General features: G+C 42.1%; 1 protein-coding gene across 1 annotated transcript in view; it reads left to right on the top strand.

Moving 5' to 3' along the window:
* Positions 1 to 21,534, top strand: part of supt5h (SPT5 homolog, DSIF elongation factor subunit) — a 63,377-nt gene that overhangs the window by 21,887 nt on the left and 19,956 nt on the right. The window contains exons 5-16 of the mRNA XM_078431205.1: positions 661 to 730; positions 1,319 to 1,387; positions 1,519 to 1,584; positions 1,694 to 1,724; positions 3,038 to 3,106; positions 6,167 to 6,418; positions 10,104 to 10,193; positions 10,495 to 10,565; positions 11,888 to 11,993; positions 14,771 to 14,864; positions 17,623 to 17,759; positions 18,698 to 18,853. Coding sequence (XP_078287331.1) covers positions 661 to 730; positions 1,319 to 1,387; positions 1,519 to 1,584; positions 1,694 to 1,724; positions 3,038 to 3,106; positions 6,167 to 6,418; positions 10,104 to 10,193; positions 10,495 to 10,565; positions 11,888 to 11,993; positions 14,771 to 14,864; positions 17,623 to 17,759; positions 18,698 to 18,853 — 1,211 coding nt within the window. The remainder of the gene's footprint in view (positions 1 to 660; positions 731 to 1,318; positions 1,388 to 1,518; positions 1,585 to 1,693; positions 1,725 to 3,037; positions 3,107 to 6,166; positions 6,419 to 10,103; positions 10,194 to 10,494; positions 10,566 to 11,887; positions 11,994 to 14,770; positions 14,865 to 17,622; positions 17,760 to 18,697; positions 18,854 to 21,534) is intronic.

Raw genomic sequence — 21,534 nt, forward strand, 5'->3', positions numbered from 1 at the left:
CTGGGAGTGAATGTGTCCATGATATCACAGTAAGCTGTGGATGTTTTCAAGAGAGAGTTAGATCTAGCTCTTAGGGTTAAAGGAATCAAGGGATATGGAGAAAAAGCAGGAAATGGGGTACTGATTTTAGATGATCATATTGAATGGCGGTGCTGGCTCGAAGGGCGAATGGCCTACTCCTGCACCTATTTTTCTATGTTTCTATGTTTATGACCTATTTTGGCAGTGATCTAATTCAGCTACTAATTCCTAAGTACTTTAGAAAAGCAGGGAGTGATAATAACAGTTGATTTGGAATCGAGCCATGCTTTTAACACGTATGCTATTTAAATTGAAAGCTATAACAAATTGCAAATTGTTCTGCACAGTCTAGGAATGAGATTTTAATTTAGGATTTCTCAGATCTAATTTACAATTAACACTGTTTCTATGTCATAAACACGTTCTACTAGAACTAACGATATGATTGAGCTCCCCAGTATTTGGAGCCCATGTTTATGCTTGACATGTTGTTCTGTCTGACATTTGAAATTTTCAAACTTTGTGAAGTAAATCAATACTTAAAAAGGGAAAGGTCGAACCATAGGTCGTTAATGAAACCAGGATTGACATGTCAATTAAAATCTTACCCGTTTATCCTATTTTTTTTGTATTTTGTAGCCTCCAACATTGACAACCTAGTCCTTAACGATGACCATTCAGGAGCGAGAAGATTGATGAATCATTGGAGGTAACTTTTCCCATTTCCCTTGGGTAATGGATAAAACCTTCCTGTATCAGCACATCTCTCTGTCCACACCACCGCCATTTCCATCACCTAACTTTCAACATTACTGGATTTAAAAAAAAGACACCACTCTCTGTTTAAAAAAAGAATCTTGCTCTATATATCTCCTTCAACCTTGGGGGGGGGGGGGGGGGGGGGGGGGGGAGGTGCTAATTGTCAATCCCTCTCATAATTTTATATACATTCAGGTTACCCCTCAACCTCTGATATTCTAGAGAAAGCAACCCAAGTAGTGCAAATGGGTGACCGATGATTGGTGTAGACTCGATAGGCCAAAGGGCCTGTTTCCATGCTGTATCTCTAAACTAAAGCAAACTAAATTGGTGTGCACAGTTAATAAGGACTGCTCAATGAACGTTGGGGGTACAACTAGATTAAATCTCCATCCTTACAAACTTGTAAAACGCAGCCCCAAAGAGCTATGATTAGTTACAAATGTAACTGAAAATGAAATTATGATGGTTTGTACTTATTGATGCTATTGTTACATATAATATGATGCCACAGCCACAAATTCATTGTATTTTGCAGAGACAAAAGAGAAGAGGAACTTGGGGAATATTACATGAATAAATATGCCAAGCCAACTGCAGGTGACCAGTAAGTATGTTCTTTAATCAAATTTGACAATTCTTGTTATTCTATATACTCATTGCAGTGTAAGACTTCAAAACAAACATAGAACTTGAAGACTTATACTTTGGATATAAACTAATCTCTTGTAATTTTAGCTTCTATGGTGCTTCAGATGAACTCTCTGATGATATCACACAACAGCAGTTACTGCCTGGTGTAAAGTAAGTAAGTCATCCTTCAAAAGCTTTGTTTTTATATTATATCTTTTCAACATTTGCCAAAATAAAATGTATCTGGTCTAATCCTATGTTTTCTACTTCATTCACACAGGGATCCCAATTTATGGACTGTGAAGTGTAAGGTATGACTGTTTACAAATGGGTGTATTGAATGCCTAAACCTATATGCTTTGTACATTTCTGAACAGTATGAAAATATCGGGTCAAAATAATACAAATTGCCGGAAATACCAATAAAATTGCACAAACATCTAGCGACAACTGGTTGTTGTTTTAATTATTCTTATGAATACATACTGATGGCTTCCTTTTTCCTAAACCATCATTTCTTCTCCATGGGGTTCTTCACCATGTAATTTCTCATTTCCTTCACTTCTGGTCTCGCCCTTTCTCTTTCCACGGAGAGCTAGGATAATGTTTCCCTTGCCTTGTCCCTTCTTCCATCCGACCGGCTTCCACATTCCAAAGATCATCTTCCACAATTTCCGTCACCTTTAACGTGATCGCACCACAAGATTCATATTCCCTCCCCTCTTTCAGCATTCCAAAAGCATCGTTCCCTCTGTAACTCTCTAATGCATCCTTCCTTCCCCACCAAAAACCCTTCTCTTCCACATAGTATTTGTGAAATAGTGGCGCACTTGTATTGCTTCCATTTTAATTACCACATTCAGAGCCCACAATTTGGTCTTCCCTCTGATGGAGAAATCAAATGCGAATCAGGTGACCGCTTTGCAGAACACCGCTATTCAGTCTGCAAAGATAACTTTGATTTTTCAGTTGCTTCTTCCACTCCCACCCTGATCTCCCTCGCAGAGTGCCAACAATGCTCAATATCTTACCTCCTGACTTGACATGTCGCAGTACTTGGGCCACTTCACTTAATTTAACCATTTTGGATAACTAGTCTTATCAGTTCTGCTGGAAGGTCATCAACCTGTATTGGATATTGTGTAATCTGCAGAATATTTCTTGCAACCTGTTTAGTTTCTGGTTTCTAACATTGCAATGTTAGCCAGTTCTCATGTTTTATAGTTCTGCTTTCTTCTGTTCCCATTCATCTCTCTACATCTTCTCGGTTGGATCCATTATAATTAGGAAGCCTAACACAATTTCAGCATTTCGCACGCTGACTCCACTGTTTGTTGTTTTAGCTATAATTTAAAACCTACACAATTTCTCAGTTCTGATCAAGGTCAAGGATTTAAAGCGTAAAGTCTGTTTATCTCTGCATTGATGTGTCTGACCTGTTGAGTATTTCCAACAGTTTTTGTTCTTTATTTCATATTTGCTGCCGTGTTTGAATATCAGTGGTCAGTGCTGGTAATCATATCACCTATGAAAGGCTTCCATTTCTAAATAAAAGTATGCCTTTAATGGTGGATTGCTATTGGTAATATTTTTTTTGTACCTGATTTCTCTTTTCCTTTTCCAGATTGGTGAGGAAAGGGGAACTGCCATTTCTTTGATGAGGAAGTATGTCGCCTATCAGTTGACAGAGTCAGTAGGTATCCTTTCAACATTATTGAGCCAAATTTAACTGCTGATGAAGCAAGCTGCTAAATTCAAGTTAGACATGATCTGTGGGAGGCATAGCCTTAAAAAAGGCTGCCAGCTTCATCAAGGATCCAAACCATGTTCTCATTTCACTCCTGCCATCGTGAAGAAGGTACAGGAGTCTTAAAAACTGACGCCTAGGTTCAGGATCAGCTTCTTCCCAACAACTGTCAGGCATTAACAAATTTGTAGATGATACAAAGCTGGGTGGCAGTGTGAACTGTGAGGAAGATGCTATGAGGTTGCAGGGTGACTTGGGCGGATGCATGGCAGATGCAGTTTAATGTGGATAAGTGTGAGGTTATCCACTTTGGTGGTAAGAATATGAAGGCAGATTATTATCTGAATGGTGTCAAGTTAGGAAAAGGGGACGTACAATGAGATCTGGGTGTCCAAGTGCATCAGTCACTGAAAGGAAGCATGCAGGTACAGTAGGCAGTGAAGAAAGCCAATGGAATGTGTTGGCCTTCAGAACAAGAGGAGTTGAGTATAGAAGCAAAGAGATCCTTCTGCAGTTGTGCAGGGCCCTAGTGAGACCTCACCTGGAGTATTGTGTGCAGTTTTGGTCTCCAAATTTGAGGAAGGATATTCTTGCTATTGAGGGCGTGCAGCGTAGTTTTACTAGGTTAATACCCGGAATGGCGGGACTGTCATATGTTGAAAGACTGGAGCGACTAGGCTAGTATGCATGGAATTTAGAAGGATGAGAGGGGATCTTATCGAAACGTCTAAGATTATTAAGGGGTTGGACACGTTGGAGGCAGGAAACATGTTCCCAATGTTGGGGGAGTCCAGAACCAGGGGCCACAGTTTAAGAATAAGGGGTAGGCCATTTAGAACGGAGATGAGGAAAAACCTTTTCAGTCAGAGAGTTATGAATCTGTGGAATTCTCTGCCTCAGAAGGCAGTGGAGGCCAATTCTCTGAATGCATTCAGGAGAGAGCTAGATAGAGCTCTTAAGGATAGCGGAGTCAGGGGGTATGGGGAGAAGGCAGGAACGGGGTACTGATTGAGAATGATCAGCCATGATCACATTGAATGGCGGTGCTGGCTCGAAGGGCCGAATGGCCTCCTGCACCTATTGTCTATTGAACATTATGAACCCCAACTAAACTTTGAACTCCAAACTATCTTGGTTGCACTTGGGACTTTGGGCTTTTTGTCTTGGGTCTTTTTATTTATTAAACTGTTTTTTTGTTTGTTTATTATGTCATCTATTGAACACTGTTTACAAACCTGTTGTGCTGCTGAAATTAAGAATTTAATTGTTCCGTTTCGGTACGTACGACAAACGCTCGACTCTCTTAACATGATAGGGCATATTTGATCTCTCCCATTTCCCAAAATAGTTCAGTTTATGTAGTTGTTGGCTTGGGATATCAATTAATTACTAGATGCTTGGAAAGTGAATCTTATGTTGTCTTTCATAATGAAGAAGTGAGCCCGTTATTACCATAGGCTTCTCAAAAGTACTGTGAAGCCACCTGATAAAGATGTAGATGTTCATGCTTATTAAACTAGGTGAGATGAGGCTTCTGTTTGGTGTTGACCATAACTGTGCTTTTGAAGTCATGCACATTATATCTGACAGTTCATGGGCTCAAATACATCAATAAGTTGTCTATTGTCTATAATAAGTTGTTCAATTTAGTTTTCTCTTCAGTTGCTTCTCCATTTTCGTTCGAAAGCACTGATGCTCTCCTCTAGTGTCTCCATGTTCATGCTAACTCGTATCTTGCATCTCAAGATCTCAGGTAGAAGGTTGTGAATTAGCGGCCAGCATTAGTTCAAAGCATTCATAATCAGTTTAGTACTGAGGGATTTCTGCACTGTTTGAAATTTCATCACAGTCCATAATGATTGAAGCACTGTTTTGGATGCAATTATAAACTGAACTCTGGTTTTCACTCTTAGCTGGGATATAAAAGGTCAATTGGCACTTACATAGAAATCGGCACATACAACATGGAAGCGAGAGCCTTCAGCCTACTGAATCCACGCCAACCATTAAATTCCATCCATGCTAATCCTGTTTTCTCTATCTGCCCCTCAACATTCTACTAATCGCCTCCATACCAGACTATTTACATTGGCCAATTAACCTATCAATCGGTGATTCTTTAGAATGTGCGAAGAAACCTTTGTGGTAATAGCTGTGCAAACTCCACACAGACAGCAACTAAGATCTAGGTTTGACCCAGTTCGCTGGTTGAGGCAGAGGCTCTACTGGCTGTGCCTCTATACTACCCGTTCAAAGAAAGCAGGCTGTTCACTCAGCGATGGCCTTGTTGGTTATAGGGCCTTGCTCAGAGCATTTTCGCATTTAATTGGCGTTTAGTTTAGAGATGCAGCGTGGAAATGGGCCCTTCGGCCCAGCGAGTCCGTGCTAACACAGCGATCCCCGCACATTCAGTATCCTACACACATTAGGACAATTTACAATTTTACCAAGCCATTTAACCTGCAAACCTGTACGTCATTGGAGTGTAGTAGGAAACCGTAGCTCCTGGGGAAAACCCACGCGGGTCACGGGGCGAACGTACACACTCTGTACGGACAAACACCTGTACTCAGGATGGAACCTGGGTCTCTGGCTGCTTGACCCACTGAGTTCCTCAAGGAGATTGTTTGTTGCTGCAATCATTACTTCAGTGGTGAAGGACTAGAAAATAACAAAAATCGCCAGACCTCCTCTGTAATCATTAGTATCATATGCAATATCACCTCTAAAATAGAAAATATTTAGCTAGCATTTTTTTGTTGCATTGCATGAAATTTCCGAAATTATCTCTGCTTTTCCACATCTTGTAGAACTTCTCAGTTTTTCTTATTCATTAAAAAATCTTTGCAGATCCTTGAGGGGCACATCCCAGGCGTCGGAAACTTGTTTTGCATTGAATGTTTCTTGATAATATTGTTGTTGTCTACCATTATGAGTTTAGTGTTTGGAAAGAGATGCAAGAGTTTTCATAAATTTTTTCCCCCCTTTTTTTTTTCCGACCTCTAGCCCCTCCAGATCAAGTCTATTATTTCTCCCGAGCATGTTAAGGGGTATATTTATGTTGAGGCGTACAAGCAGACTCACGTGAAGCAGGCCATTGAGGGTGTGGGGAACCTGAGGATAGGGTTCTGGAACCAGCAGATGGTCCCCATCAAGGAAATGACTGATGTGCTAAAGGTGGTGAAGGAAGTGACCAACTTGAAACCCAAGTCTTGGGTCCGTCTAAAGAGAGGTCTCTACAAGGATGACATTGCACAGGTAAAGTGTACTCCTATGCTGTTTGTATAACATTGTGCAAAAATTAATTTAACTACGTCATTGTGACTGTCGTATGTTGAAAGACTGGAGCGACTAGGCTTGTATACACTGGAATTTAGAAGGATGAGAGGGGCTCTTATCGAAACGTATAAGATTATTAAGGGGTTGGACACGTTAGAGGCAGGAAACATGTTCCCAATGTTGGGGGAGTCCAGAACCAGGGGCCACAGTTTACGAATAAGGGGTAGGCCATTTAGAACAGAGATGAGGAAAAACTTTTCCAGTCAGAGTTGTGAATCTGTGGAATTCTCTGCCTCAGAAGGCAGTGGAGGTTAATTCTCTGAATGCATTCAAGAGAGAGCTAGATAGAGCTCTTAAGGATAGCGGAGTCAGAGGGTATGGGGAGAAGGCAGGAACGGGGTACTGATTGAGAATGGTCAGCCATGATCACATTGAATGGCGGTGCTGGCTCGAAGGGCCGAATGACCTACTCCTGCACCTATTGTCCATTGTCTATTGTAGTTTGTTTCCTCTGCTGTTTCAGTTACTCTGTTTTATAAGTTTGTTTGCTGTCCAGTTCAACTGTTTAGTTTAGAGATACAGCGTAGAAATAGGCCCTTCGGTCCACCAAGTCCACGCCAATCAGCGCTATCCTACACTCTGGGGACTATTTATAATTATACCATGCCAATCAACCTACAACCCTGCACGTCTTTGGAGTGTGGGAGGAAACCGGAGTTCCCGGAGAAAACGCCCGTAGGTCTCGGGGAGAACGTACAAACTCCGTACAGACAGCACAATTGTAGTCGGGATCGAACTCTCGTCTCCAGCAACTCTACTGTTAGAAACATAGAAAATAGGTGCAGGAGTAGGCCATTCGGCCCTTCGAGCCTGCACCGCCATTCAATATGATCATGGCTGATCATCCAGCTCAGTAACCTGTACCTGCCTTCTCTCCATACCCCCTGATCCCTTTAGCCACAAGGGCCACATTTAACTCCCTCTTAAATATAACCAATGAACTGGCCTCAACTACCTTCTGTGGCAGAGAATTCCACAGACTCACCACTCTCTGTGTGAAGAAATGTTTTCTCATCTCGGTCCTAAAAGACTTCCCCCTTATCCTTAAGCTGTGGCCCCTGGTTCTGGACTTCCCCAACATCGGGAACAATCTTCCCGCATCTAGCCTCTCCAACCCCTTAAGAATTTTATATGTTTCAATAAGATCCCCCCTCAGTCTTCTAAATTCCAGCGAGTACAAGCCTAGTCTATCCAGTCTTTCTTCATATGAAAGTTGTGCCACCATGTTGTGCATTTTATGTCTTAATATATTTAATGATGCATTGTTATCACTATTTTTTTTGAATATTTACTCTCTGTTATAGTTTAATTTCTGTTTATTATTTGAAAAATATTGGTATAATTTGCCTGAATCCAAGCTGCTTTTGAATTGTAAAGTTATTGCAATGGTTTTCAAATGCAGAAGCATTTTTGCCAAGCAACTAGACTGATACCACTTTCCAGTCACTCTGGAGGTCTGCTGTAATAATGTTCTGCATTTCAACTGCAGCAGATAATATTTACACCGATCAGCCAAAACATTATGACCATTGACTGGTGAAGTGAATAACATTGATTATCTTGTTACAATGGCACCTGTCAAGGGGTGGGATATATTAGGCAGCAAGTGAGCAGTCAGTTCTTGAAGTTGTTGTGTTGGATGCAGGAGAAATGGGCAGGAGTAAAGACCTGAGCGACTTTGACAAGGGCCAAATTGTTATGGCCAGACGACTGGGTCAGAGCATCTCTGAAACGGCAACGGTCAGCAGTGGTGAGTACCTACCGACAGTGGTCCGAGGAGGGACCAACCACAAACCGGCGACAGGGTGTTGGGCGCCCGAGGCTCATCGATGCGCGAGGGCAGCGAAGGCTATCCCGTCTGGTCTGAACCGATAGAAGGTCTACTGTGGCACAAGTCACAGAAAATTTTAATGATGCTCATGGGAGGAATGTGTCACAATACACAGTGCATCGCACCCTGCTGTGTATGGGGCTGCACACGGAGGACCAACAGCATATTAGGCAGGTGGTCATAATGTTTTTGCTCATCAGGTCATAATGTTTTGGCTTATCGGTGTATATTCATATTACTGAGTTCCCCTATATAATGATGATGGTGGTGTAAGAGTTATAATTCACAATGATATTTACGGCAAGTCAAAAATCAATGCATCAGATATAAATTCTAATCTTTTCTTTAGTGGAACTGAAAAATACTAATTAAAAATGTTTTGCAAAAGACTGAAAACATTTATTTTGAAGACCTAAAATGTTAAAGTTTAATCAACATTTTGTCAGGTGCCACATAAAGGACTTGTGCACAAGATAAGAGCTCATGATATTAGAGGAAGCTTGTGACCATGCGTTGAGATCAATAATAGAGTTGGATTTAAAAATGCAATTTATAGAATGCCCCGAAGATCAGTTCTTAGACCTCAATCAATTATGACTTATGTTAATGAGGTTGGGGCAGGGTGTAAGTATTCAAGTTTGCTGGTGACCAGAAAATGGTTGAGGCGCTTGTTGCAACAAGGTATAGGTAGATGAGCAGGTGCATGAAAACTTGGCAAATAGTGTTGAATGCGAGCTTAAGTACTGAGGAGAGAGGAGGGAAGACAATTGGAAAAAGATATGGCAATAACAAAGAGCTGTAGATGCTGGTTTACACCAAAGATAGACACAAAGTCCTGGAATAACTTTGTGGGTCAGGCAGTGTAGCGGCCAGCTTCTCGTCCATATCAATTAGCTCCCAAGCTGCCACTTGCATAGACCGGGTCAGCGATAAGCGTAATGACTCAATCAATAATAACAGAGATCCTCCTTGACGTTTAATAGTCTTCTTTATTTGAAGGTGCAATAAACATATTGGCATATCTCTTGTCATCGACTGATTATTAATTGCTAGGCAAAATCCCATATCTTACCACAGTCTATGCGATCGATACTGGTTGGCAGATATTACTTCGACACAGTTTATATTAATCTTCTTGTTAATAAAACTTACAGGCGATTACATCATGGCTGATAAATCTTTTGGCGGAGCTTCTAGCTGACCCTCTGTCAGCACCTCCCAGCTCACACACTCTGCCAGCACGTACCCAACTGGTACTCTGGCTCCGCCCAGCCCCTACGTAAGCATTGCATTAACTCTATAGTGTCCAAACTACAGCAGAATACAAGGTAATGATATTAATAAGCAAAAATAACAAATAACTGCAAAATGGCTCCTACAGGCAGTATCTGGAGGAAAAGGATGGGTGGTGTTTCGGGTCAGGTCTGAAGAAGAGTTTCTACCCGAAAGGTCACCCATTATTTTTCTCCAGAGATGCTGCTTACCCCCCCCCCCCCCCCCCCCCCCTGAGTTACTCCAGCACTTTATGTCTATTATTATTGGAAAAAGATTGCAGATGAGAAAACTACATGTGCTCTTATACACATAACACAAAGTTAGCAGACAGATGTCGCAAGTGCAAGGAAGGCAGTGATGTTGGCTTTTATTGCAAGAGGGTTAGAGTTCAAAAGTAAAGTGTTGGTACAATTGCACAGGATACTGATGAGTCCACCACTGGAGTACCGTGTTCTGCTTCATCTAATGGACAATCAGAGACTCGCTTTTCCTTTTCAGGTGGACTATGTTGAGCCAAGCCAAAACACCATTTCACTGAAACTGATCCCAAGGATTGATTACGAACGAATCAAAGCTCGGATGAGTTTGGTAAGAACCTACTTTCAATACCCTTCTCAACAATCTAATGAGGTTGCTTCTGAGTAATCTGTATATCATATATCATTGAAAAAAAAATCCATATGTACTTGGCATTATCCAAGCAAAATAATTGTGAATTGCAGGAATTATGTTCAAGCTAACTTTGTCTTTTGAATGAAATTTCCACGATTCTATTAATAATTGCCACAGAAGATTTAGCTTACATTGTTTAATTGCTGTTTCAGTTTGAAATGGAATTAATTATCTACCACAATTACCAAGTGTTTATAATTACAATTTTGATTTATAGAAAGACTGGTTTGCCAAAAGGAAAAGGTTTAAGAGGCCACTTCAAAGACTCTTTGATCCAGAAAAAATCAGGTAGGATTTAACATTTATCTACTTTAGAATGGTATGGCACAGTTTATTTAGATATAAACCAAATGCTAAACAGTGGTTTCAGGGAATTTACAAAAGACAAATCACAAATAGTGTGAGTAAATCATGAGACCTTACACTAATTTAAGGCTTCTCTAACTTCAAGTAACCCTTGCTTTCCTTCTCTCTCCACCCCCCCTTCCTTGTTCTCCGACCAGTCTTGCTGTCTCCGACTACATTTTATCTCTGTTTGCTTTGTTGTAACCTTCTCCCAGGTAACAATGATCTATTCTACATTTTCCTTGAGCCACATTCCCTTTGTCCTGTTTTCACACCTTACACTTCCTTATCTATGTATCTCCCTCTCCCCTGACATCAGTCTGAAGAAGGGTCTCGACCCAAAACGTCACCCATGCCTTCTCTCCAGAGATGCTGCCTGTCCCGCTGAGTTACTCCAGCATTTTGTGTCTATCTTCCGTTTAATCAGCATCTGCAGTTCCTTCCTACTAATGTGTGGTACCAGTACGCTCCTTTTAGAATCTAGTTGGTCACTGATTTCTGGCTGATTTTCTGCCTTCAGTAGCTTGCTTGGACCGTAACATTATTGTATATCAACAACATCTTTCATAAAGAGAGCTTCCTTTCTTTGTGCTGGTAATGTCAGAATCCACTGAGTGGTGGTATTTGTATAGTAGGTGACAGTGAACTTGGAAGAGTTTGAGACCACCAAAATGAAATTAACTCCATTGAAATAGCTTCAACACAACCATTGTGTCATTTCAACTGTAACTGTAAGTTTCATAAGGCCAGTTTAATAACATTGCAAAAAATGCCTGTCTCAGGATTATGCACCTAGTTGAAAATATTTCAACACTTGAAAATAGATACATGGAAATGGCTTGGTGATACATTGGTTTGGTCTTTTTTAATTATCTGTATAAATAGTGTCTGGATCAAAAGAATAAGACTGTATAAAAGCTGCACATGATGAATTCAGTTGCTAGACACAAAAGGCTGGTGTAACTGGGTCAGGCAACATCTCTGGAGAAAAAGAGTAGGTGACTTTTTGGATTTAAACCTTTCTTCAGGCTGGGTTCCCCCCCAAAACGTCACGTATTGTTTTTCTCCAGAGATGCTGCCTGAGCCGCTGAGCCGCTGAGTTACACCAGCTTTTTGGTGTCTATCTTCAGTATAAACCAACATCTGCAGTTCCTTCCCACACATGGAATCTTTTTGCTTTGACTGCAGGGTGACCTCAACTATTCGCTGTATTTTCTGACGGGCTCATGCTATTCATGTATTTAAAATGTCCCAATAATTCACAGATCGCTGGGTGGTGACGTTACCACCGACGGAGACTTCCTCATATTTGAGGGCAATCGTTACAGCCGAAAGGGATTTTTGTTCAAAAGCTTCGCCATGTCTGCAGTTGTAAGTGATGACTTCAGTAGAGTCTTTTTTTAATGTGACCCCATGGTTTGAAATTTTGTATAAAAGTGCATTTTCCCCCACGTTATCCAAGCTGCTTTCTAGCTGTGGGTACTTGCTTCACAAACATGCTGCTGGCATTAAGAAGTAAGATCATGAAAAACAAAATTAGCCCAATCCAGGGAGATCACATTGTATCTCCAGCCTTCAAAGGATGCTGGTGGAGTGTAGTTCCAGTATTTGCTGTAAAAAGTAGAAATGGTCTTGAGTGAAGATTTCGCACACTCCAAATGCACCATGTTCTTCCTGTCACATTAAATGATAACTTTACCTGGGCCTGGGTTTGTGCAGTCCAAGTCCCTTAATCTTTTAACTTATCTAGTAGTTATCTTTGAAAATATATTATTTAGAATGTCCTTTATCATTGCTTAATAAAATGCTGCATCACCTATTTGAATAACTTTAATTATCATGCACTTCATTCCCCATTAAACATTTGTCCAAGTTAGATTAACTGCCAAATAAAACAGTGCAATTTGCACTTCCTCAAGGTCAGTTGGCTGTAATGTCCAGGCAATTCTGTTATAATGTGCATTTTTGCAATGTGAATTAGATATAATGCGATTCATGAATTGGGGAATAGGGAACAGCCTGTATAGTACAGGCTGAATTGGTTATAATGTGGTGGTCCCTGGGGGTTATCCCCCTCGACACGGTGATGGACTGGTCCGGGGGGAGCTCCCAGCTACGGAGATGAGTAGCTGGGATTTTGGCGCGACACCTTTGTTCAGTCTCCCGCTGAAGCGAATGGTAGTCGTTTTGAATCTATTAAAGAACCCTTGTGGAATCCACCTGGCTCCTCGTCTTATCTAGAAGGACTCGAAGGGCCGAATGGCCTACTCCTGCACCTATTGTCTATTAACTGTTTAAAATTTCCTTGGAAATTGACAATCAGTAAAAAGTCTGCCCTGGAAAATAAACCTGTTTTGGTAAAATAAATTGTTTCCATGTAACCTCCCCAGAGTAACCAGACAGCAATGTCTTTTCAGAACACAGTTTATCAGTTTGGCTGCAGATGGCCATTAACATGAACAAGTGATCGCTTCTATTGACACATGTGCAACAATAGATAGTTCAACAATGTAATGTGGAACGTTTAGTATTTTTATCTTGCAGTAACAAACATAAAATTACAGCTGTTAAAAGACCTGTGTATTTGAAAATCTTCGGGGAAAAATAAAGATGGTTATTGTGAGTCGAGCTCGCCAGCTGCTAACCCCATTATCATAATTGTTTTTGTAACCTGATTTTCTACAATGCAAGGCCTCATAGGAATACAACTATCGTGTTATAGCAGAACGACCTGCATGTCAAGCTTTCCGCTATTTCCTCACTGAATAAGATTCGAGAATGTGAGCAGGCTGGTTGGATATACTGTCCTTTCTCTGGGGAGCCATGTTATATTGTAGTTACCTTGAGGTACCAGGTTTTGTCGTTAACTGCACTCTAACTAAGGGACGCCACTGGGATCCTCTGTTCAATTAACACCATGTAATAGGCAAGGCAAGTTTATTTATATAGCATATTTCAGCAACAGGGCAATTCAAAGTGCTTTATATAAAACATTAAACAGCAGTTAAAAGCAATAAAAAACAGTAATTTAAGAGAATAGAAAATAAAAACAAGCTAAAATAAGACAGGTATAAAATACAAGAATAAAAGTTACAGTGCAGTGTAAGAAATGAATAATTATTTGATGTAATAAAAGGCAGCGTCAAACAGAAAAGTCTTCATGTAATAGCAGAGTAAAGGAGCCTCCTGTATTCTACAATTTGTTTGACAATAGACAATAGGTGCAGGAGGAGGCCATTCGGCCCTTTGAGCCAGCACCGCCATTCAATGTGTAAGAAAATAACTGCAGATGCTGGTACAAATCGAAGGTATTTATTTCACAAAATGCCAAAGTAACTCAGCAGGTCAGGCAGCATCTCAGGAGAGAAGGAATGGGTGACGTTTCGGGTTGAGATCCTTCTTCAGACTGATGTCAGGTGGGCGGGACAAAGGAAGGATATAGGTGGAGACAGAAAGATAGAGTGAGAACTGGGAAGGAGGAGGGGAAGAGAGGGACAGAGGAACTATCTAAAGTTGGATAAGACAATGTTCATACCGCTGGGCTGCAAGCTGCCCAAGCGAAATATGAGGCGCTGTTCCTCCAATTTCCGGTGGGACTCACTATGGCACTGGAGGAGGCCCATGACAGAAAGGTCAGACAGGGAGTGGGAGGGGGAGTTGAAGTGCTCAGCCACCGGGAGATTAGGTTGGTTGAGCGAAGGTGTTGAGCGAAACGATCGCCGAGCCGGCGTTTGGTTTCGCCGATGTAAATAAGTTGACATCTAGAGCAGCGGACGGATACAATAGATGAGGTTGGAGGAGGTGCAGGTGAACCTCTGTCTCACCTGGAAAGACTGTTTGGGTCCTTGGATGGAGTTGAGGGGGGAGGTAAAGGTGTTGCATCTCCTGCGGTTGCAGGGGAAAGTGCCCGGGGATGGGGTGGTTTGGGTAGGAAGGGACGAGTGGACCAGGGAATTACGGAGGGAACGGTCTCTGCAGAACGCAGAAAGGGGAGGGGATGGGAAGATGTGGCCAGTGGTGGGGTCCCGTTGGAGGTGACAGGACCATTCAATGATCATTCATTGTGATCATGGCTGATCATCCACAATCAGTGCCCCGTTCCTGCCCTCTCCCCACACCCCCTGACTCTGGTGCTTTGCGTATTACAGATTACAGAAGGAGTTAAGCCCACGCTTTCTGAATTGGAAAAGTTTGAGGACCAGCCAGAGGGCATTGATCTGGAAGTGGTTACTGAATCAGCAGGTATGTGATTTGCTGTAAAGGTGGAGCTTGCAGAGCTGCACTCTGGGGATTTTGCATATTGGTTTTCATTTTTCTGCAAATGGTTTTTAGTTTAATCTTTTTCAACATCTGTGTTAGCACTCGCAACATTTGACTGTGTGCCAACTGTTAATAAGTTCACTGTTCCTGCCTGATTAGGTTGAGGTGCGAAATATGTTCTGCTATGTTGTCTAAGTGCCGTTGCATTAGGGAGAGGAATAACTTTGCCGATTTCCATCTGACTGAAAGTTGAAAGTGGCAGCTGTTGGTGAGAACGCAATGAAACTACACTCTGTCACTCAATGATATTGGGTGTCAGCTGTGTAAGAAAATAACTGCAGATGCTGGTACAAATCAAAGGTATTTATTCACAAAATGCTGGAGTAACTCAGCAGGTCAGGCAGCATCTCAGGAGAGAAGGAATGGGTGACTTTCGGGTTGAGACCCTTCTTCAGTCCGAAGTCGGGTCTCGACCCAAAACGTCACCCTTTCCTTCTCTCCTGAGATGCTTCTTGACCTGTTGAGTTACTCCAGCATTTTGTGAATAAATACTTTGGGTGTCAGCTGTGATTCAATTGGAAAAGTTTTCAACATGAATCAGAAGGTTTGTGAGTTCAAGGAGCACCCCCAGAGCACAATCTTCGGTTTCCTCCCACACTCCAAAGACATACAGGTTTGTAGGTTAATTGGCTTGGTAAATGTAAAAAATATCCCTGGTGTGTATAGGATAGTGTTAATGTGCGGGGATTGCTGGTCGGCACGGACTCGGTGGGCCGAAGGGCCAGTTTCCGCGCTATATCTCTAAACTAAACAATACTGAAGGTTGACACTCAATACAGTGCATTGTCAGATGCCAAATTTTGGGTAAAATATTAAATTGAGTTTCATCTGTTCATTTAGATAGTTTAAAATATCTTGTCCGAGTTTGACGATGATGGTGTCCTGAGCAATAATTATCACTTGGTCTGTATCATTTAAAAGATTACTTAATCATCATTGTTTATAGGTACTTAACACTCACAGAATAACTGCTACAACTCATTGACAACATGAGAGTGCCCTTCAGCAGAATCTTACTGGCCTCCTCCTTCTCCTGTTGCTCTGTCCACTCATCCTCTTGTCCTCTCCCCCCCTTCTGCCGCTTCCTCCTCCTATGGCCGCCGTGTGGGCAAGTTGGGCCAAAGGGCCTGTTTCTACATTCTATCACTCTCTGACTCTGAGTCACCGACGTGCTCCACCTTGGAAGCTGTTGGTTATAGCGGGAAAGAAGGTGGAGGAGGCGGCGTTGGAGCGGGAAGTGGATAAAGCGGCAGCCGACAGGTAGAAGCAAAAGCTGGTGAGAGGGGAGGGTCCCCTATAATGACTGAGCACATCCTGTTGGTGGCTTGGAGACAGCGCTGCTGGCCAGGGACCACACTATGAGCCGCAACAACAGCCGTGTCAACCGGACCGTGCAGTGGGTGAAGAGTCAAGTCAAGTTTATTTGTCAGTGTAAGAAAATAACTGCAGATGCTGGTACAAATCGATGGTATTTATTTCACAAAATGCTGGAGTAACAGCAGGTCAGGCAGCATCTCAGGAGAGAAGGAATGGGTGACGTTTCGGGTCGAGACCCTTCTTCAGTCTGATGAAGGGTCTCGACCCGAAACGTCACCCATTCCTTTTCTCCTGAGAAGTTTATTTGTCACATACATATACCAGATGTGCAGTGAAATGAAAGTGGCTACTCCTGTGGATTGTGCTAAACTACAAAACAGAAAACATGGCTCGCTAGTGCCATGTCAGAAGTGAACTTGCCCAATAACAACTCCCAATTTACTCTCCCTAGTTCCTGTCTAATAATGCTATAAACTCCAATTTAGTACCTTCCCCCAAGATCCATACTTACCCTTGTTCACAACTAAAAATCTATGGATTGTTTTGACTGTTCCAAAAATGCTCTTCCTCTAAAACACTGACAAACCTCTTCCAATAAAGAACAATGTATCATTTTCTTCCAAATTACTTGCTTTGCCTGCATATTAATAGCCAATAATCTTTATGCATGTACACCCAGATTTCTCTAATGACTAATACCTTTTAATCTCGCACTATTTAAAAAATAATTGCCTTTCAGATTTTTCTGCACAACTTCATCTTTCTATTCATTAAATTCCCAATATCCATTCACTTAAGATAGGGACAAAATGCTGGAGTAACTCAACAGGTCAGGCAGCATCTCTGGAGAAAGGGATTAGGTGATGTTTTGTGTCCGAACCTAAACGTCGCCTATTCCTTTTCTCCAGAGATTGCTGACTGACGTGCTGAGTAACTCCAGCATTTTGTGTGAATCTTTGGTATAAACCAGCATCTGCAGTTCCCCCCTTTCCGTTTTCTTAACCTGTCTGCTTCTTCACAAAGGTTCTCTTCATCCTCCTCTTGGCCAATTGTGCCACCCTTTATGGTCAGTAAACTTAGACCTGGGACTTCAGCATTGATGAAGCATCCCACCAGGCACTCCCTGCCAACTTGGAAATGACCCTTTTATCCCTACTCCCTAATTCCTTGAAGGTGAATGGTTAAACCGGTGACAGAAATATACAGATTATTTGGGCAAATGGGTTGTTAGTGCTCAAACCCTCCAAGTACTGTAGTGGAGGAATCCTGTCCCGTGTCACAGGCTAGTTGTGGTTTTTTGCCATTACTTGAATTTTCAGTTTCTGAATTGCATCTTGACTCAAACGTTGTGACTTTTTTTCAGGTAAAGAAAGAGAACACAATTTGCAACCTGGAGATAATGTGGAGGTTTGCGAGGGTGAATTGATAAACCTACAAGGGAAAGTTTTGAGTGTGGAAGGCAATAAGATTACAATTCTTCCCAAACACGAGGATCTGAAGGTACTAATAATTTAGCCGAGACGTATTTAAGAGCAACTCGTCTCTACTTGTGAATGAGCACTGACTGTTTATTAACAATAGATGCTTGTATTTGTGTCCAATGCAATCTGTTCAGTTACTTGTAGCACCAGCTTTTAAAAGGAAATATAATAAAAAGGAACTGCAGATGCTCATTTATATCAAAGATAGACACAAAATGCAGGAGTAACCTAGCATTTTGTGTCCAGGTTTTAAACTGAACCAGATTGTCCAAAAATAAATGATAGTTTGTATGTGTATATATTGAAAGTAGTAATAGATTGTTTTTATCACTTGCATATTTAAATAGGAGAAATACATTTGTTTACGATATGATACGATAGAACTTTATCCTAGGAGGGAAATTGATCTGCCAACAGTCACAGCACATAAGATACATGATCTTATTAACTGTAGCTGGCAAACTAAGTAAAACTGAACTCCTCCTGAAAGGATGACTCTGGAGAGACCAGTAATATTGTAAAACCCATTTTAGTTCAGGAACTTTTCTGTTAAGTTCCTTGCATAAATCTTAGATATACTGGTGATCTCTTAGCTGAATGTCAGTGCATTGGGAGGGTGAAAAATCATGTAGAAAAAAATCTAACCTCAAAGTGATTGCTATCTTTTGCAAGGATGTTATTGGTAAATCGTGTCAGGCCAAAATGGGCACTGACTTCAAGAAAAGTGATTCAACTTAACATGTTGAAACAAAAAAATGCTGGAAATACTTCAAGTAGCATCTGTGAAGAGTGAAACAGTTTTAACATTTGTGAAAAGATTTTCAACCTAAAGCATTAACCCTCTCTCCTCACTTATGCTGCTGAGTGCTTCCAGCATTTTCTGATTTATTTATTTCAGATTTGCTTTGTCTACAGTTTTTTGGGGGGGTTTTCACTTTGATATTTGTTTATTTCCAGGATCCTTTAGAGTTTCCAGCCCATGAATTGCGTAAATATTTCAAAATGGGAGACCATGTGAAGGTGATAGCAGGGCGGTACGAGGGAGATACAGGACTGATTGTACGCGTCGAGGAGAATTTTGTCATTCTATTCTCAGACCTGACCATGCACGAGGTAATATTTTGTACACGACATATTCTGAAATTGCATCCTATTTTAAAGAAATCATGATTTATGGTGAACAGTAATGTAGGAAAATAACTGCAGATGAAGGTATCACAAAATGCTGGAGTAACTCAGCGGGTCAGGCAGCATCTCATGAGAGAAGGAATGGGTGACATTTCGGGTCGAGACCCCTCTTCAGTCTGAAGAAGGGTCTCGACCCGAAACGTCACCCATTCCTTCTCTCCCGAGATGCTGCCTGACCTGCTGAGTTACTCCAGCATTTTGTGAATAAAACGAATTGTTCAGCGATATGATGTTCACCGAAAATTTCACATCCTGTATTTGTTTGTAACACCTCTTGCTTTTAGACAATAGACAATAGACAATAGACAATAGGTGCAGGAGTAGGCCATTCAGCCCTTCGAGCCAGCACCGCCATTCAATGCGATCATGGCAATAGACAATAGACAATAGACAATAGGTGCAGGAGTAGGCCATTCAGCCCTTCGAGCCAGCACCGCCATTCAATGCGATCATGACTGATCACTCTCAATCAGTACCCCGTTCCTGCCTTCTCCCCATACCCCCTCACTCCGCTATCCTTAAGAGCTCAATCCAGCTCTCTCTTGAAAGCATCCAACGAACTGGCCTCCACTGCCTTCTGAGGCAGAGAATTCCACACCTTCACCACTCTCTGACTGAAAAAGTTCTTCCTCATCTCCGTTCTAAATGGCCTACCCCTTATTCTTAAACTGTGGCCCCTTGTTCTGGACTCCCCCAACATTGGGAACATGTTTCCTGCCTCTAATGTGTCCAATCCCCTAATTATCTTACATGTTTCAATAAGATCCCCCCTCATCCTTCTAAATTCCAGTGTATACAAGCCCAATCGCTCCAGCCTTTCAACATACGACAGTCCCGCCATTCCGGGAATTAACCTAGTGAACCTACGCTGCACGCCCTCCATAGCAAGAATATCCTTCCTCAAATTCGGAGACCAAAACTGCACACAGTACTCCAGGTGCGGTCTCACCAGGGCCCGGTACAACTGTAGAAGGACCTCTTTGCTCCTATACTCAACTCCTCTTGTTACGAAGGCCAACATTCCATTGGCTTTTTTCACTGCCTGCTGTACCTGCATGCTTCCTTTCATTGACTGATGCACTAGGACACCCAGATCTCGTTGAACTCCCCCTCCTCCTAACTTGACACCATTCAGATAATAATCTGCCTTTCTATTCTTACTTCCAAAGTGAATAACCTCACACTTATCTACATTAAACTGCATCTGCCATGTATCCGCCCACTCACACAACCTGTCCAAGTCACCCTGCAGCCTTATTGCATCTTCCTCACAATTCACACTACCCCCCAGCTTAGTATCATCTGCAAATTTGCTAATGGTACTTTTAATCCCTTCGTCTAAGTCATTAATGTATATCGTAAATAGCTGGGGTCCCAGCACCGAACCTTGCGGTACCCCACTGGTCACTGCCTCCCATTCCGAAAGGGACCCATTTATCCCCACTCTTTGCTTTCTGTCTGTCAACCAATTTTCTATCCATGTCAGTACCCTACCCCCAATACCATGTGCCCTAATTTTGCCCACTAATCTCCTATGTGGGACCTTGTTGAAGGCTTTCTGAAAGTCGAGGTACACCACATCCACTGACTCTCAATCAGTACCCCGTTCCTGCCTTCTCCCCATACCCCCTCACTCTGCTATCCTTAAGAGCTCAATCCAGCTCTCTCTTGAAAGCATCCAACGAACTGGCCTCCACTGCCTTCTGAGGCAGAGAATTCCACACCTTCACCACTCTCTGACTGAAAAAGTTCTTCCTCATCTCCGTTCTAAATGGCCTACCCCTTATTCTTAAACTGTGGCCCCTTGTTCTGGACTCCCCCAACATTGGGAACATGTTTCCTGCCTCTAATGTGTCCAATCCCCTAATTATCTTATATGTTTCAATAAGATCCCCCCTCATCCTTCTAAATTCCAGTGTATACAAGCCTAATTGCTCCAGCCTTTCAACATACGACAGTCCCGCCATTCCGGGAATTAACCTAGTGAACCTACGCTGCACGCCCTCAATAGCAAGAATATCCTTCCTCAAATTTGGAGACCAAAACTGCACACAGTACTCCAGGTGCGGTCTCACCAGGGCCCGGTACAACTTTGCTCCTATACTCAACTCCTCTTGTTATGAAGGCCAACATTCCATTGGCTTTCTTCACTGCCTGCTGTACCTGCATGCTTCCTTTCAGTGACTGATGCACTAGGACACCCAGATCTCGTTGAACATCCCCTCTTCCTAACTTTTCTGATGGCAAATCACATCTTGTCTAATTGAAAAAGCCTTTTGCCTGGTTCCAGTTTTGTCTCCATCCCAAACTATCTTAAGTTACTGGTAATTCCTGGGTTTAGTGGCACTGGCTAGAAACCTAGAAATAGGTGCAGGAGGAGGCCATTTGGCCCTTTGAGCCAGCACCGCCATTCATTGTGATCATGGCTGATCATCCACAATCAGTAACCCATGCCTGCCTTCTCCCCATATCCCTTGATTCCACTAGCCCCGGGAGCTCTATCTAACTCTTTTAAATTCATCCAATGAATTGGGCTCTACTGCCTTCTGTGGCAGAGAATTCCACAAATTCACAACTCTCTGGGTGAAAAGGTTTTTTCTCACCTC

This window comes from Rhinoraja longicauda, chromosome 41 (assembly GCF_053455715.1).
Source record: "Rhinoraja longicauda isolate Sanriku21f chromosome 41, sRhiLon1.1, whole genome shotgun sequence".
Lineage (NCBI taxonomy): Eukaryota > Metazoa > Chordata > Chondrichthyes > Rajiformes > Arhynchobatidae > Rhinoraja > Rhinoraja longicauda.